General features: G+C 43.6%; 1 protein-coding gene across 1 annotated transcript in view; it reads right to left on the reverse strand.

Moving 5' to 3' along the window:
• PLXDC2 (plexin domain containing 2) overlaps window positions 1-9536 on the reverse strand; it is a 250857-nt gene extending 241321 nt beyond the window's left edge. Inside the window, exon 1 of the mRNA XM_064408456.1 lies at window positions 8703-9536. Within this exon, the coding sequence (XP_064264526.1) occupies window positions 8703-8811 (109 nt within the window). The 5' untranslated portion in view covers window positions 8812-9536. The remainder of the gene's footprint in view (window positions 1-8702) is intronic.
• Between the last annotated feature and the right edge of the window lie 6012 nt (window positions 9537-15548).

Here is a 15548-nt window from a genome sequence, read left to right on the forward strand (position 1 = left end):
TTACCACGTGCTCAAAGGTTGTTAAAGTGAAGGACATTACTGATGGCCTGTGGTGCATGGGGCATGTGGAACAGACTTTCACAACACAACTGCTTCTCATCTCAAGGAAATACTTGCTGACCTAATTATCCCTTCTTAGCTATGCTGTCCTAGGTAAGAAATTGTTAGGACAACTTACTACTGTTATTGTATCATTTGTGCGTTTGAAAGATAGAAGTGTCTCTAACAGCATACAGGAAAGGTTTGGGAAGGATAAATTCATTAACATTAGCAAAACTGACAGCAGTTATGTTATTGCATAGTGTGATATTTGAGAGGGGAAAGAACCCTCTGTGGCTGAATGTAAACATGAAAAGCTGTGTACTTCTACAGTCTACAACTGTACCTTTCAGTTATTAATTCTTGTAGAGTTTGCATAATAAACTAAAAAGCATTGCATTACACATTCTTAATTCATAAAAACTTTTTTAAAAAAGAACATGAATAACAGACATAATAAAAAGAAAATAGAAACCAGAACTGATGACAATCTAGAACAGTGATTCATGTTAGCCATTTTATTTGAGACTACAATTTAGATCAGTGTATATATAAGTTTAAATAGGAAACAGTAATAAATTGTGTTGATATTGAGGTCAGATTTCTGCAATACACCAAATGCTGAACTTCTAGCCCACAAATATCTTCACTACAAGTAAAACATAAATATATTATCTTTACAGCAGCTGCAATCTGAAAAACATGCTCTTTTAATTTTGTTGCCTCATCTTATTAACCAAGAAGCAACCTGAATGAGAAATATACTGTAAAGTTAAAGAAAACCAAAACCTCCAAGCACTAGCTGGATGATCAAGACAACTGTCCTTTTCAGCCATTGTCACCTTTCCTGTCATCAAATAAAAGTAATTTTTTTACAAGATAAAATGGCCTACACTTACAGGGCTTACACAGCCAAATTTTCAACAGCAATAAGTCTCAAATAGAGATGACTAGAAAGTTAATTTCCTACCCTCATCAAAATTTTGATCTTATTCAGATTAAAAGTGAATAGTCAATGCTTGCTGTAGGAAATTAAATTAAAAAAATGTAAATACGCAAACACACAAACTTCAAAGTACTTTTTAATTGTGTTCATATATAATACAAAAATTCTAAGTTAACGGTCCAAATGCAAAATTTGAAATGAGATATTTTATCATCATCAAAACAATCTCAGAACTACTTGTTTTGTCACTTGCCAGTGAAATACTTGACAAGAGCATGCTGACTTTGACATAATTTTCCAATATCAACTAGTTTTTTCTTTGAAAATTTTTTTGACTAAACCTACATAACACCTGGTAGTATTGAACAGAATTCAGCTATTCTAGTTTTCCAATGTTTTGATATTGTTCTAAGATGATTCATAATGGTCATAGGTTTCAAAATACTACATTCATCCTCCTTATATTTTTAATTTCACCTCCACTACCTCTTCTAAAGTGTAGTGTTTTCTGTTTCTCTCTCTCTCTCTAAATTTTTTAAAATTCCTCTTCAGTGTCTGATCCACCTGACCTAGAGCATGGCCACATCAGCTGCTGAAATAGTGCAAGTGAGGAGGAATCTCTGAAACAAGCAGGAAGGGCAAGGAGGAGATGCAGGACGGGGCAAAAGAGGATGGACCCAGGAACTCTGAAACCTGTTCTGCCACAAAGAGCTTCCTTACAGAGGGCCTTGGGTTTCTGTCCCCAGGGTTGAGTTTGAATTGCAGATGCACACTGTTTTGCTTGCAAACTTTTAACCCACACAGGAAAGCAGAAACATGCAGCTGGAGAATATCATGGAGCAACTACCACAAGAAAGAGTCATGTCGGCTCCCAGTTCTCCATGGAGGCCAAGACTACATTTTCCAATGGATTTTTACTTCAGCTGCTGACTCATAAAAGAAGAATGTGCATAGTGACGAACAAACCTTAACCCTTCAGAAAACACTGAATTTACAATGGATGATACCTTTTACAACTAGCCTAGCAGCAACTCCTGTGAGAAAAAAAGATGCAATTATTCAGCAGAGATGCAGTTTGCAAATTACAACTAAAGGGGGAAATAAAAGGTAATGCACGAATAGAATTAAAAATTAAATACAACTCTAAATGCTTATCACTGGCTAACCACTGCATCCTATTCTGCTACTCAATGCAGCTGAAACTTCCCAGAGAATGTGCCCTATGACAGCAGTTAAGGAAAGCTGCAGTAAATACTATAAATGGCATTGCATCCCTGAAACATAAGCAGCCCTTTGACACAGTTCAATTACATCTGTAAAGCAAAGGAATGGAGATCCTAGCATCAACTCTGACACAACATATATTTGAAACACTGCCAGAGAAAGGTTAAATGGAAAGGTTTATATATCCCCTTTGTGGAACTGTTCCTATTCATGTCAAGGATTGTTCACTGAACAAAATGGCATGAGATAAATGATTCTGCCTAAAGAGCAAAAAAGTCACTATGAGAATATCTTTTAAAAAAAAATTATCTGCTTATAATGGAACCTAGACAGTGTTCATATTAAAAGGTAAAAGTTGTAAACAAGAACAAAATCTGATTTAAAAAGCTTTATTTTATTTCATTACATAAGAACACCAGCTACTAACTACAGCAGAATTTTAAATGTCCTTAACTTGTCTACAGCCACAGAAAGTGTATGTTGAAATCACATTAAAGACACGTATATCATTGGAAAAAAGAGACAGAGGCCTCAAGCTAAGTGAGCACTGGAATTCGTGCTTGTATTTTATCTAGCTGCAGAGTTCAAGGCAAGCCCCTGTGTACTTAAAGCTAGACACACAGAATGATTCCAGATAGCTGGGTGGCACCTAGAAAGGTTACATTGTCCACCATTGGTCCAAGGTAGGAACAGCTGCCTTTTTTGACGGAATGGCATTTTGGACATATGTTTATCTAACCTGTTTCAGTGATGAAGAATACTCATAGATAATCTGGTCCTCTAACCTTATCATATAGGAGTCTCCCTTACTGCAATTTCAGTCATTAGTTGCTGCTGAAGACAAGTTCCTCCTTTGTGGAAGCCTTTTACACACCTTAAGATTGTTACCATGTCATCTCTTAATTTTATTCTCTATAGCAGCGCTCTTTCCTTTTTTTTTCAGATGACAGTCCTCAATTAGTCCATATATTTCTTAAAGTGCAGTGCTTGAAACTGAAGAAAACATAACACTTGGGATCTTACCATAGTTGAGTACAGCACAGGTGTCATTCTTGTGATGTCTTGTACCTACCTTCACATCAATCCTTACACTTCTCTTGATGGATCACCCCATCAAGATGCTACTTTTGAAACTGTGTTCAACTCAAGCACCATGCCTGACCCTGGACCTGGCCTTAGAACCTGCTCCATTTGCCTGTTTCAGAAGGCTGGGTCAAATCCAGCCCAGAAACACACTCTAACACACTGCCCTTGGGTTGAGGGACATGAACAGGTTACACAAGCTCGTTCAAACCTAAACACTTAGCACAACTGATTGCTCAATGTTAACTGCAAGGAGTGCTAACTGAAGTTAAGTTTATGGGCTGGATGAAAAAAAAGAGAAGAGGAGAAAGCGGAGGAAGTGTTCCATGATGAGACACAGCACCCAGCACTCACAGACGTCACTTCAGGGCAATGTTTTATGCTCATTTGTGAGAAGCCACAACCAAAAACAATCCTCATGTGTACTTAACATGGCCTCTCTGCATACTCTCTCTGCATACTTCTCCATAGAAAGCAAACTCATAGGTTCTTCTTGTTCCTGCTGTGATTATGCAATTCTCCAGTTTAGAAAATACAGCATCTGCCAATTGCACCACATTAACACTCCCAGCTCAGCCCTCATCAAACCTAAAAGTTGGATATAATTCCACACTGCTGGCAAGCTTGCAGCATTTCCTTGTACTGGATCGTAAATGCTCCCATCAAATTACCTTTGTTCCCTCTGTAGAGGGTCCTCAGGAGAGATTACTTTCACCAAGGCCGCCTTAAATTCCATTGGTATTCATTTTTCTTAGGAAGCATGAACCACACTGGGAATGCAAAATACCAGTGACCCCAGCTGTGTTCTCAGACTAACAGACTGCAGCCTTGGTAAGTTTTGAAACAGGGGATGTTACAGACATTTCTTTTTTCCAGGGCTTTTAGTTACAAGCAGCAGAACGCCGTAATTCACACAGTCCAATGAAACCACGGTGACTTTTATAAAAAGCAGGGTCAAATGATGCTTTTATTTTTATTTATTTTAACATGAAATTTTTATCTCCTTTGTGGAGAAAAGCTAGTAGGATTCAACAGGGCATGTGATAGCTGTGTTTGGCATACTTCAAAGCCAAGCAACTTTCCAGGCACCACTGCATAGCAGTCCTGCAGGAAACACAAGTTTCAGGTCCAAAGCTCCATCTCCTGAGGTCTGTGCAGGTGTGGGGACCTGCAGCACTGCTCCACCAAAATTTGCCAAAAAGTCCTTAATGAAAAATACTAAGGTCTGTGACTATTCTTCTCAGGGAGTCTCTCATCACCTGACATTATGCATTTCTTCATCTACCTCCTTCATGGTCTCAGGAGTCTCTTCCTTGAAAGGAAACAGCCCTCCTAAACTACATTTTTTAAGAGGAATCTGGTATTCAGTAAGGCAGTAGATGTCACAAGATTTTGCTCTAAATGGCCTGTATGTGTTGCTAATAAATTTTTCACCAGACAAAAAACTATTCCAAAGATCTTTTCTTCATTCGACTACATTTGTTTACAGTGCAGAGAGATAAGTTTCCCTGTTATTTATCATCACCTCCAAGTAACATGTCAGACGAAACCTAACATCTCAGTCAAGTATTTGCTGGACTTTAGGTGCCTGTATGAGGATATACACGCTGAACAGGAATATTCAGAGCCAAACAAAAACACTTTTTCCCAAGGGATTTTTAAACCTTCAAGGAACTATGAGTATTGATCTTACTGTGGAAATGAGTTTCTGTAAAACTGAATTTAAGACCTAAGCCAACCTCACTATAGTCTTAATTTACCCACTATTTACTAGCAGTATTTCAAACCACTCTTTCAGAGGAAATGACAAAGAAAAAAAAGCACCAAAAAAGAGGAAGAAGCAGTATGAAAGTTGAAGAAAAAGAGATGACTACTTTAGAGAGAAATCTTAGTAAAATATATATTCTGTGCAAATAGGATTTGCTCTCTCAAATGTCACTAGGATTCTCTAACCCAATAGTCCTTGTTTACAAATCAAGACAAAAAAAACTCAAACCAAACAAAAAAAAACCAAAAAACCAAAAAAAAAACACCCTTAAATGCAAACAGAGAAAATATACCTGATATACATGTTGTCTAATCTTGTATTTCTTTTGCTACTTCTAAGATAAAAGCCAAAGGTCATAAAGTACAATGATGAAAGTTTGGTCTCAATTATGGATATTTTTTTAACAGAGTAAAATTCAGGCAATATCAAAATGTTACTATTTCAGCAGTAGATAAGTGATAGATAAATACTCCTTAATAGCAGTTTATCTTATAAAAATAATTTTACCCCCCCCTCTGAATGCTGATGTCTGGAGACAATGAATATAAATTATATCAGGATTCTGGAACATACTTTGACATATTGTAATAAAAATCACAATAACAGCCTCGTAATTCTGACTGATGACATTTGCAAAAGAATGCAACACTTTCAAGACTTTGTGGCAGCACTTCAGTAGTGAGCCCTCACTTACACAACTGGATCCCTTAATTGTTTTGTGAGCTTTCAAGAGACTGTCTGTTTCACTTCACTTAATCAACATCATATTCAGTTTGGCTACTGTAAAACACACACACACACATACACACAAACCTCGTGTTTAAGAACCTCCATCCTGGATTTTTAGCATTTTTGTCATCAAAAGGGAAGTTGTGCACGGGCCCAGGGGCGGATGGATGGATAGGGATGGATGGATGGATGGATGGATGGATGGATGGATGGATGGATGGATGGATGGATGGATGGATGGATGGATGGATGGATGGATGGATGTGGATGGATGGATGTGGATGGATGGATGTGGATGGATGGATGCTGGAAGGGAGCCGGGCCGTGCCGGCCGCCGCTGCGCCCTCTGGCGGGGACAGCCCGCTCCGGCCAGCGCAGCCTGGCACAAAAGCTGCGTTCAGGAACCCCCAGGGGCAGCCAGGTGAGTTCCGGCATGCCTGGAAAATGATTTCACTTGAATTGGTCCGACTTGATTTTCTGCGGTAAGATAATTCTAATGAGCTGGAAAAAAACGCCTTTGCATTTTTTTTTCCCACGTCTCCTGAAATCAGAGTGTATCACTTTGGTGGCATCCTCAGAAATCCTCCCAGGCTCCAGCTCTGCCAGGGCTTACTATATGTTTCCATTTCATTATGCTGTTATTCCACTCATTGTCAATAAGGGGTTTTGTTACTGAGTGTTTGACAAAAAGGTAAAATCAGCATCCCCTTAAGAATTTGCAGCTACCTCAGATATTTATTCTTGAATTCTTTAAAGGTTTTATCTGAGCTGATCCAAAAGGATACAGAAGGTGCTAAATAAAGTAAAACTTTGAAACATCACTTTTTTCATTTTGACCCACAAAACCTGAAGTTAAATTTCTGGCTTTACATATTTTTTCTCTTCTCACTGATTGGACACAGTCTATCATTGATTTTTTTTCTTTTTTTTTCCCCTCCCCAAATAGCTACAGTACTACAAACAAACAAAAAAAAGGAAATAAAACACATTTTGAAAATTACATTTAATTAGTGTAATAATATAGATTTTTTTTAAAATCAAGAACTATGGAAAAGATGCCAAAGTTATGAACATTTAGATGTCAAAACTGACTTCAGATTGCCCATCTGCTACTGGAAGAAAACAACTACCTGCTATATTTTCTTCAGAATGTATTAAATATCAAAACAATATTTGCCTGATTATAAACTCCTTCCTACTTCATAACACATTCAGGAAGACACAAGACATTATTAAATGAGTTATGAATAAGCAATCCACTAGAAAACCTTCTGTTTAGCACCTCCTGGTACAGAAATTGATGACTACTTCAACTTAATAGCCTAAATCAGTGATGTGTGGTGTTTATTTGCCCACTGATATATTATACTTCAATTAGTCAGCACTAATATCTTATTGGCTGGATACATTGACTGAAAGATAATAAACTTTGTGAGTTCAGTCCACTACCACACAAGACTGCAATTCTCTTTTTCTAATATCACCACTACACTTTTTTCCTCCCTTACATCTAACATTAACAAATTCCAACATTTGTTGCCTACAGCCCTGAGTGCAGCAACATGGGGTTTGCAGCAGCACATGAAAACTCTCCTCCCGGCTTTTCCCTTTGGCCCCAAGTGACATGTGAGCCCCAGCAACCTGCTGAGCTACCCCGTTGTTTAGCAATTCCAAAACTCAGTGGTAGGCCCCGGCCTGGGAAACTCCCACTCTGTCTAGTGCATAATCTCACTGGACATTTAAAAAAACTACCCAGCCTCTCTTGTTCAGGTCAGTTACACAGTGACCACAAAACTTTTCACACTTGTATCAAACCTTTAAGGAAAGGAGGAAGGGGCAGTTCTGTTCCACCAGGGAAGCCAGTAGGCGTGTTCCATCTATTAATAATCTAGCTGGTATTTCAACTACACAGGCACGGCTTTTGAAAATACCTGTAAGCCAGAATCTGCTGCAGAAAGGTCCTCTGACACACAAACTCCACGACCTATCTCACTATGTGCAAATGTGCCAAGATTTCCCTTAGCAGTTTTCCCCTCCACAGCGCAGGAATGCAGGACACAGAAGGCTTTAGTGATCCAAAGGGAACCCCACGCTGTGGGAAACAGTGGCCCAAGAGAAAGCACTACAGGTGCTGTGTGTCACGCATTAACAGGTGTCTCCGGGAAGGACAGACAAGAGGACCTTGACACTTCACAAGCAAAGTTACTCAACAGAGCCTCTCGCTCCTAACGAACAGGTCCCACAGCGCCTGGGGCTTCTTCCTTTATCTTTCTCCTTCTCTCAACGCCCAGTTTCCAGGGAAGGCTGCAAGCTACTGACTTCCGCGGGGGAGGAGAGTGCCCGCTAGCTCTCCCAGGCAGGATCTGCAGGGAAACTTTGCCATCCCTCCACAGCTCGCTGCCGGGAGAGCTGGGGGCCCCCGGCGCGGGAGGGCGGGCGAGGGGGGCTGGCGGGGGCGAGGGGGACGCCGGGGGCTCCGTTCCTCCCTTCCCGGCTCTCGAGGTGAGCCCCTCACGTCTCGTACATGGCTGGGAAGGAGGCTCCGGGGACCCCGCGGAGAGGCTGGGAACAGCACCGGCTCCCAGTGATCGCGGGGCAGATTCATTAAAGGAGGAAAGTCCCGAATTCTCGTTAAAATAAGAAATGAAGTCATAGAGAGCTCTTTCCGGAGAAGCCAGGGTAGGGAAGGATGAGAAGCCGGGACCCCGGGCCTCTCTCGGGAGGAGGGGGAGCCAGCCCCGAACGGCGTTTGCCCTCTCCGCGTACGCGGCCCGTGCAGCGGCCGGCGGAGCCCACACCGCGAGGGGCTGCGGAGCCGGCCCGGCCCCGGCCCGACCCCGCCCCGGCCGCGCTGCCCCGGGCTCCGCGGAGAACCCGGGCCGGCCCCGCCCGGCAGGTACCGGCCTCGCTTACCGCGGCTCTGCCTCGGCGTCTCCCCGCCGGCGAGCTGGCAGCGCTCGCTCAGGCACTGGAAAAGTAATAGAAATCCGGCGGCTAGTTTGCTTCTCCGCAGCCTCGCCATAGCACGGAGCCTGCCGAGACAACTCTCCGGGTGCGGGGTGCGCGCCGCTCCTCGTCGGTGGTGGGGAAGTCCGGGGGGCGGCGGAGAGCAGCCCTAGCAGGCGCCGAGCCGCCCTGTCCTCGGAGCAGCGCTCATACAGTGGGGCGGCAGGGACGAGCCGCCGGGGCTGAAGGCGCTGCACCGGGTCTGGGGGGCGCTGGAAGGAGCTGGGGGGGGAGGCTCCGTCCCCCTAACTCGCGCGGCCGCGCCGCTCTCAGTCCAGCGGCATCACCGCTAGGGAAAACAAGCCCAGCCTCGCTGCGAAGTGCCAAACTCTTCCCTCCTCGCAGCCTGCTGATAGATTTTAGGAGAGCCACTGAGATCCTCCCTTCCTGGCTTGCCCCCACCCAGCTCCCTTCCCCCGCAGGGTGAGACAGGATGCCTGAGGGACGGAGCCTCTCCTCGGTGTACCGCTACCAACTAAACCCCTCCGAGGGAACCAGCGGGGAAATGTTCCAGCCGGAGCCAGCGGACCGGCCCCGAGTACGGGGGGGAGCAGGACCCGGAGGGCGGGCGGATGCGCCGCGGGAGAGGATGCGCGGGCGGCGGGGAGGCAGGCGGGGACGGACGAACAAGTTCTCTCTCTCTCTCTCTTTCTCTCTCTTTCGGGGCGGCTTCCGCGGCCGGCGGCGCTGGTGCGGGGCCGAGGGCAGCGGCGCGGGGCGGGCGCTCCCCCGGCCCGCAGCGCTGCCGCCGCCGCCCGCCGCGCAAGTGCGGGCAGGGGGCTCGCCTGAGGCCGGTCCCGGCCGCCTCCTCGCTCTGCCCCCCGCCCCCTCCGCAGAGCGCGGTGGGGCGCAGGCGCCGGGGCTTCCCCGTCTCTCCCGCCGCTGCCGGCGGGCCGCGCTCCGCACGGCGGTCCCGGAGGCGCTGCCGGGCCGGGCACCTGGCCCCGGCACGGCTCCCCAGCGGGGCGGGTCGCTGCCCGGAGCGCCGGCAGCCCCCGCTGCACGGCGAGGGCGGGGGGAGGTCGGCGGGCGGCACGGAGACCCCCGGGCCCGGCCGGAGCCGCTCCGCGGGACGGGGCGAGCCCGGCCCAACGCCGCCTGCTTGTTGCAAAGTTGCTGTGTAAACGAGCGTCAGTTTCGCGGATGACAACTGCAATAATGCCCATACCCCCTGAATCCCGTTCCCTGCTCCCCCTCTCCCCCAGAATTTCCCTCTGTTGTCGGGTGAAGCCGCCTCCCTTCACACACACCCACCCCTCCACCCCCCACTCCCTTTTATTTTCTATTTCTTTTCCGCAAACCAAAGAGTTGTTTATGTACACTCATCACTTCAAAAGTGCCATGACTGGGAGGGTTCTCCCCTTCCAAAAAAATTATCTTCATGCTTGATTAAACGCACCGTGAATAATCCCATCCCCGCCATTAATCTGTGAACGACGGCACGGAGACAGAAGCGAGCAGAGGGCACATCAATCAAACCCAGACAAGCGAAAGGGGCACCGGGGACCGGGCGGCGGCTTTTTACCCGTTCAGCAAACTGTGGAGCTGGTAATCAGCTGAGCAACGTGTAGAGAGCCATGAATGCACCAGCCGCTCAGCACTTGCTACCAAATAATTAAATTAATTAGGGCGACAATTAAATTAATCAAATAAATAGGTCTACGGAATGTCAAACATAGCAGACAACTAATACTTAATCACAAAAGAACAACCAGTAACAAGAACGTGGTTTTCTTTAATTTACTGCTGCTCCCGAGATTAAGAATTTATCAGGTCCATTGTGTCTTGCTCTTTAATCATTGATGTGTTTATGTGTAAATCAAAGCATAACACCCGTGGGTTTAGGAAGTATGTTTGAAGTATAAGCAGAAGTTTTCTAAATGTCTCAATCTATATTGAAATATGATACTGGAGGGTATTATCAATAAGCTTTATATTTGAGTTTATAGTGTGCCTTTCTAGTTTCAAGCTTCTTGCACAAAGCACAAAGCAGTCCAAGTATTGCTAAAATAACTGCAGAAAATATATTCTATATTCTCTGTATAAGAAAAAATGATACTGGAGATTTTATGCATCAGGAATGAAATCGTGGCCTTGCTGAAATCTGTGGGGATTCAGGGGGTGTTACTAACTTGTATACCAGGTGATATGGATTATGCCAGAGACTTTTGTCAAGTTAGTATTAAAGCTATTGCTGCTATTTAAACTAAATGTAAGATGTTTCTTCATCCTATTGGAATACATTTTTCCTTGACAGTGGGTCAGGTTGCTCAGTTTATCCAAAGTATTGCTGAAATTGCTGAGAGGATTGTTGAGCTTTGGGCCTTTACTGGAAGGGGCAGGGAGATAGTATTAAAGAAGGGCTGACCACTCTTTCTGCTGTTTTTCAACAAAACTGTTAGCTGAGAATAGGAACAATGTGGTCTGTAAAACCTTCACAACCTGTTCTCATGTTATTTTATCCTTTTTTAAAAATAATAATAAAGATGAGATTATTGTAAAATTATAGTAAATCTTAAAATACAAAAGATTTGAATGATTTGAGAAAAAAAGTTTACATGTTGCTAAATAAGTAATAATTTGTCAAGCCGTGTATATGTATAGTATATGGTATAGAGAAGCCTAAATGAGGACAAATAATTTTTTTCTTCATTTGTTCTTTCCATCTCAGTCCTATAGTTTCAGATTTAAATTCTTCCTAGGTATACTACAAAAACTGCATGCTGAAGAAAGGGAAGGGTTAGTAAGAGACAGCTGAAATGTGGAGTTGCAAATAAAAGTGTCTGCAACATACTAGGTCCCACAGTCCTAACTTTCTGTGTTCTGTGTAGTTGTGGGACAGTTTTGCAGTGTGCCTGCTGCAAGGTTAGCACAGAGTCACAGCATTCAATATGTCTTTTTCTCCACAGAAAAAACCAAACTGCATCCTCCAAAGAAGGCTGTATCCATTGTGCTTCTGGTGCTGCAAAACAGAATTAGAACATAGCTTATCTTGCTATAATTTTGTGTAAAAGTACAGGCAAGACTTTTTATTGCACTGAGAAAAAGCCTGAGATTAAAGTTAATAATCAGTCTTACAGTGATTAATGATAACATGTCATTGCTAGAAAGGCATTCATAACACAAAAGTTTATGCATATGTTGTTACTTATGAAGCATAAGTAAAAGTGAAAGAACAACCTCTTGACTGTCTGAAGTGATGAGCTGTTTTTTCTTGAAATACAGTGCCTGTGATAAGTTTTCATTATTCTTATGTGCTTTTACCATCACCATGGTTGCACATTATCTCACCTCTCTTAGGTATATATCTTACAGTGGCATAAACAGCAGTGGTTCCATAGAAATCAATGAGAACATTTCCACTTCCACTAGTCAAGAATATGGCATTATGGCATTATAATTTCTCTTCCAGTGTAACCCATCCCTGTTTATAGCATCAATCACACAGAAAAAAGGGATAGGAGCATTCTCTCTGTTCATTGTGTTCTACTGTCATACTGCTTGCAAGTGCCTGCTCTCACTTCTCACTTACATATTCATTTAAGAATTTGCTTTTTTTTTTTTTGGTTATCAACATAGTCTTTTCTACCTATAGTATTTCTGGCCTTACTGCATTACTGATTCTGAAAAACAGAGTTTTTAACATTTCTTTGTCTATTTTAACATGTTCCTAGCTATTCTGCTTTGATAGATATAAGAGAGGCACTTCTCAACTGCACTCCAGTGCTAGCCTGGATCAATAACTGCTTTTGCATTTGAGGAGTCAGGGGAGGATATCTCTGCTTAATTTGGGAAAAAAAAACTGGTAGAAATAGTTGCAGCATTCCTGAGAGAGAGGAGAATATATCTGTATTCTCTTCCAAGAAGAAAACACAGAGTTTTCCTGCTTGGTGAACTTGCACTTGCTGTTATTCTGCAAAGGATTGTGTCTGCATATTAATACACAGACTACAACCATCAGTATTTTCTGCTGTAACTGAGTGGTGTCTATCAAATAACCTATTTTCCCAACTGGAGAGAGAAAAAATCTAGGTAATTAATCTAGGTAATTTTGGAGCCATGATACTTGATCTGCCAGGAGTAGTCCCCACAGGGACAAAAAGGATTACGGGACCCTTATGGAGCAGGTAGCCCACAGCTTGATGTTATGAGTATCACACATTGAAGCTGCACATGGCCTTTAATCCCTGGGGGTGAGTCTGCCGCTGAGATTCACCTCCCTCCCTTTGGAGCTCTGTGCTGGTTAGGGCTCAAGAAGATGATTTGTGTAGCTATTGGGAATTTGGCTGAGGCATTAGGCTTAGTATTGTCAAAAGGGGGTGTTAGAGCTGTGAACTTCGAGTGCTGCCCAGCTGGCAGCCGCCTTTGATTTTGCCAGTTCAAAGGAGGAGCACAGCATTTTAGTTGAATCACCAAAGGGCACTGCAAAACTCAGATGTTAAGCATGAGGCAGAAAGGCAGCTTCCTTGTTAAATAGGGGAACACAGCAACTTTCCAGAGAAGCTGCACTGTTAAACAAGTCTTTGCTTCTTTCCCTTTTCCTCTGGCTGGAAGAGCCTTGAGTCTTGCCACTCAGCTTTATTTTCTGAGAAAAGCCCTGAGTCACATCCAGTAGGCTTCTGCTAGATTCCCTGTAACTCTCTGTGAGGTGCTATATGCAAATACATGAGTTTGCATAATTGTGCCTAATTAGAATCTGTCCATAGCGTGGCTCTAAGAGCTGTGTGGTTAGTGACAGTTCAGCTTTGTGCAGCAGAGCTTTCTGCTTATCTCTAGGACAGCAGGACTGCAAACCTCCCACGTGCACTGCCTTTTGCTTGTGCCACGATGCATGGTTAGGGAAAGTTTCTCCTGGGGTAAAGAGAGTTCAGATTCATGGAGTGGTAGACACTTTGTGATATGGAAAGTAGAACTCAGTCTCATTATCTCACACTCTGATAAAGTGGTTCACTGGAAATTTGAGGAGGGGAAAAATTAAAGAGGAACGTTTCAGCAAGCAAGGCAGCATGAAAAAATAATAGAGTTTGAGGTTAAACAAAAAGTTTGAGGTTAAACAAAATCCAAACAGTTTTGATATTTATTTAAACTCTGAAATTATTTTAAAAGAATGGAATCCGTTTTGAAATGGAATATATTTCCAGAGTGAGAAACCAAAAAGTTCCAGCTAAAGATGCTTCAAACTTTTCTTTCAATGAATCTTCCTTTGCAACAACACTGACACAGGCAAATGCTGCACCAAGCAATGCCTTTGCCTGCTTCTGATTGGGAGCTATGAGGATGTTACTCAACTTTGAAAGCCACAAGGCAGCAAGCCCCAAAACAGGGCCTAGGAGCTCCAAGTCACACACCCGATCCTTGCAATTCCAGAAAAGGCTGTGGTTGTGACCCTTACTCGTCTTATGTCTGATACAGTTCCAGTTCCAAGCTATGGACTCAGGACTGGAGGACCTAGAAAGTTTCCTGAATGCTTCTGGCAGGGACAAGTTTAACAGAGAAATTAATTTTCCAGTATAGCACTGGTCAGCAGGCTACGGTAAACCCACAGGAGAATGGAAAGAGGCTAAAGGGTGACATGGAAGAGAAAGCAAGCATAGAAATGAAAGTGAGAGAAGAAAAAAACAATTTTGTCAGTGACATTTCTCTGTTGTTGAGAGGTAAACCTTATTCATATATGGATGCAGACTTTTGTGTGATGAAACTTACATGCACAGGACCCAAGCCTTTTTTCATGGCTACAGGGAAAGTGGGAATGGTGGCAAGCAAGTCATTAGTTCTCATTTAGCCAAGGTAGTGGGGCTCAGTACGGTATAATATTCAGAATGGACACATTTCTTGGTGGGCATGCTGGTACTAGCAGTCACTGAAGTAGTCAAAAAACTAAGAACAAAAATTTTCAGCTACAACTAAAACCAAATCAACCTCAAACATAGCTTTTCAGTGGCCACATTTTCCAAGAAAGCAATCTTTACTAGAATCTGCAGAAGCATGCCAAGCTATTCTTCACTAAGCCCTTTCTTACCCATGGTCTGGAGCTGGTAGGAGGGCCTGAGCAATTACTATGGCCCATACAGTTGTGAGTAGAGTTAATGTTTTTAATCATTTGAGACCAAAGAAAGAAATCTGCTGCTGAGCACAGCAGGGGAAGGCAGACTGGGTTTAGGACTGGTGTTAGAAAAAGTAATTGGCTTGGGATTAGGTTTTAGGTCAGGAAGCCTAGGGAAACTTTAAAGCTAGAATGATCTTAACAAGTGCTTAGCTGAGACAACTGACCCAGGAGTGGCTGTGACACTGACCTGTAGAGGGTCAGTGCCTGGTGTTAATGACGGTTGTGGGGGTGGGGGAAAGGGACAGCTGCAGCAAGTAGCCAAAGTTTGTGAGTTAAGTATTGAAAACATCTACCACATTTTTGTGCAGTGGCCCCAGCAGCATAACAATCTGCTGCACATCCAGCAGCTTGTTGCCTGTTTGTCTTTCCAGACTTGATTGCACATGAAACCGCACCACAGATTTCTCTAACAGTTTGTGCTCAGGAAGACCTCTGTTGCTAGGATTGCCCCAGCTTGGTCCATTATGGGCATCAAGACTGTGCAATATGTCTAAAATGCAGCTCAGATGTGATGCTTTTTCTTCAATTCAATGCTTGAAAGAAATAATACTATTGAACCACTGTCTCCCTTAAATGTGAGGACTAAGGAGCACAGAACTTTGGCTTCCTCCCTGCTCTATGGGCTGATGTCTCTAGGCACAGCTGTT

Source organism: Passer domesticus, chromosome 1 (genome assembly GCF_036417665.1).
Source record: "Passer domesticus isolate bPasDom1 chromosome 1, bPasDom1.hap1, whole genome shotgun sequence".
NCBI lineage: Eukaryota > Metazoa > Chordata > Aves > Passeriformes > Passeridae > Passer > Passer domesticus.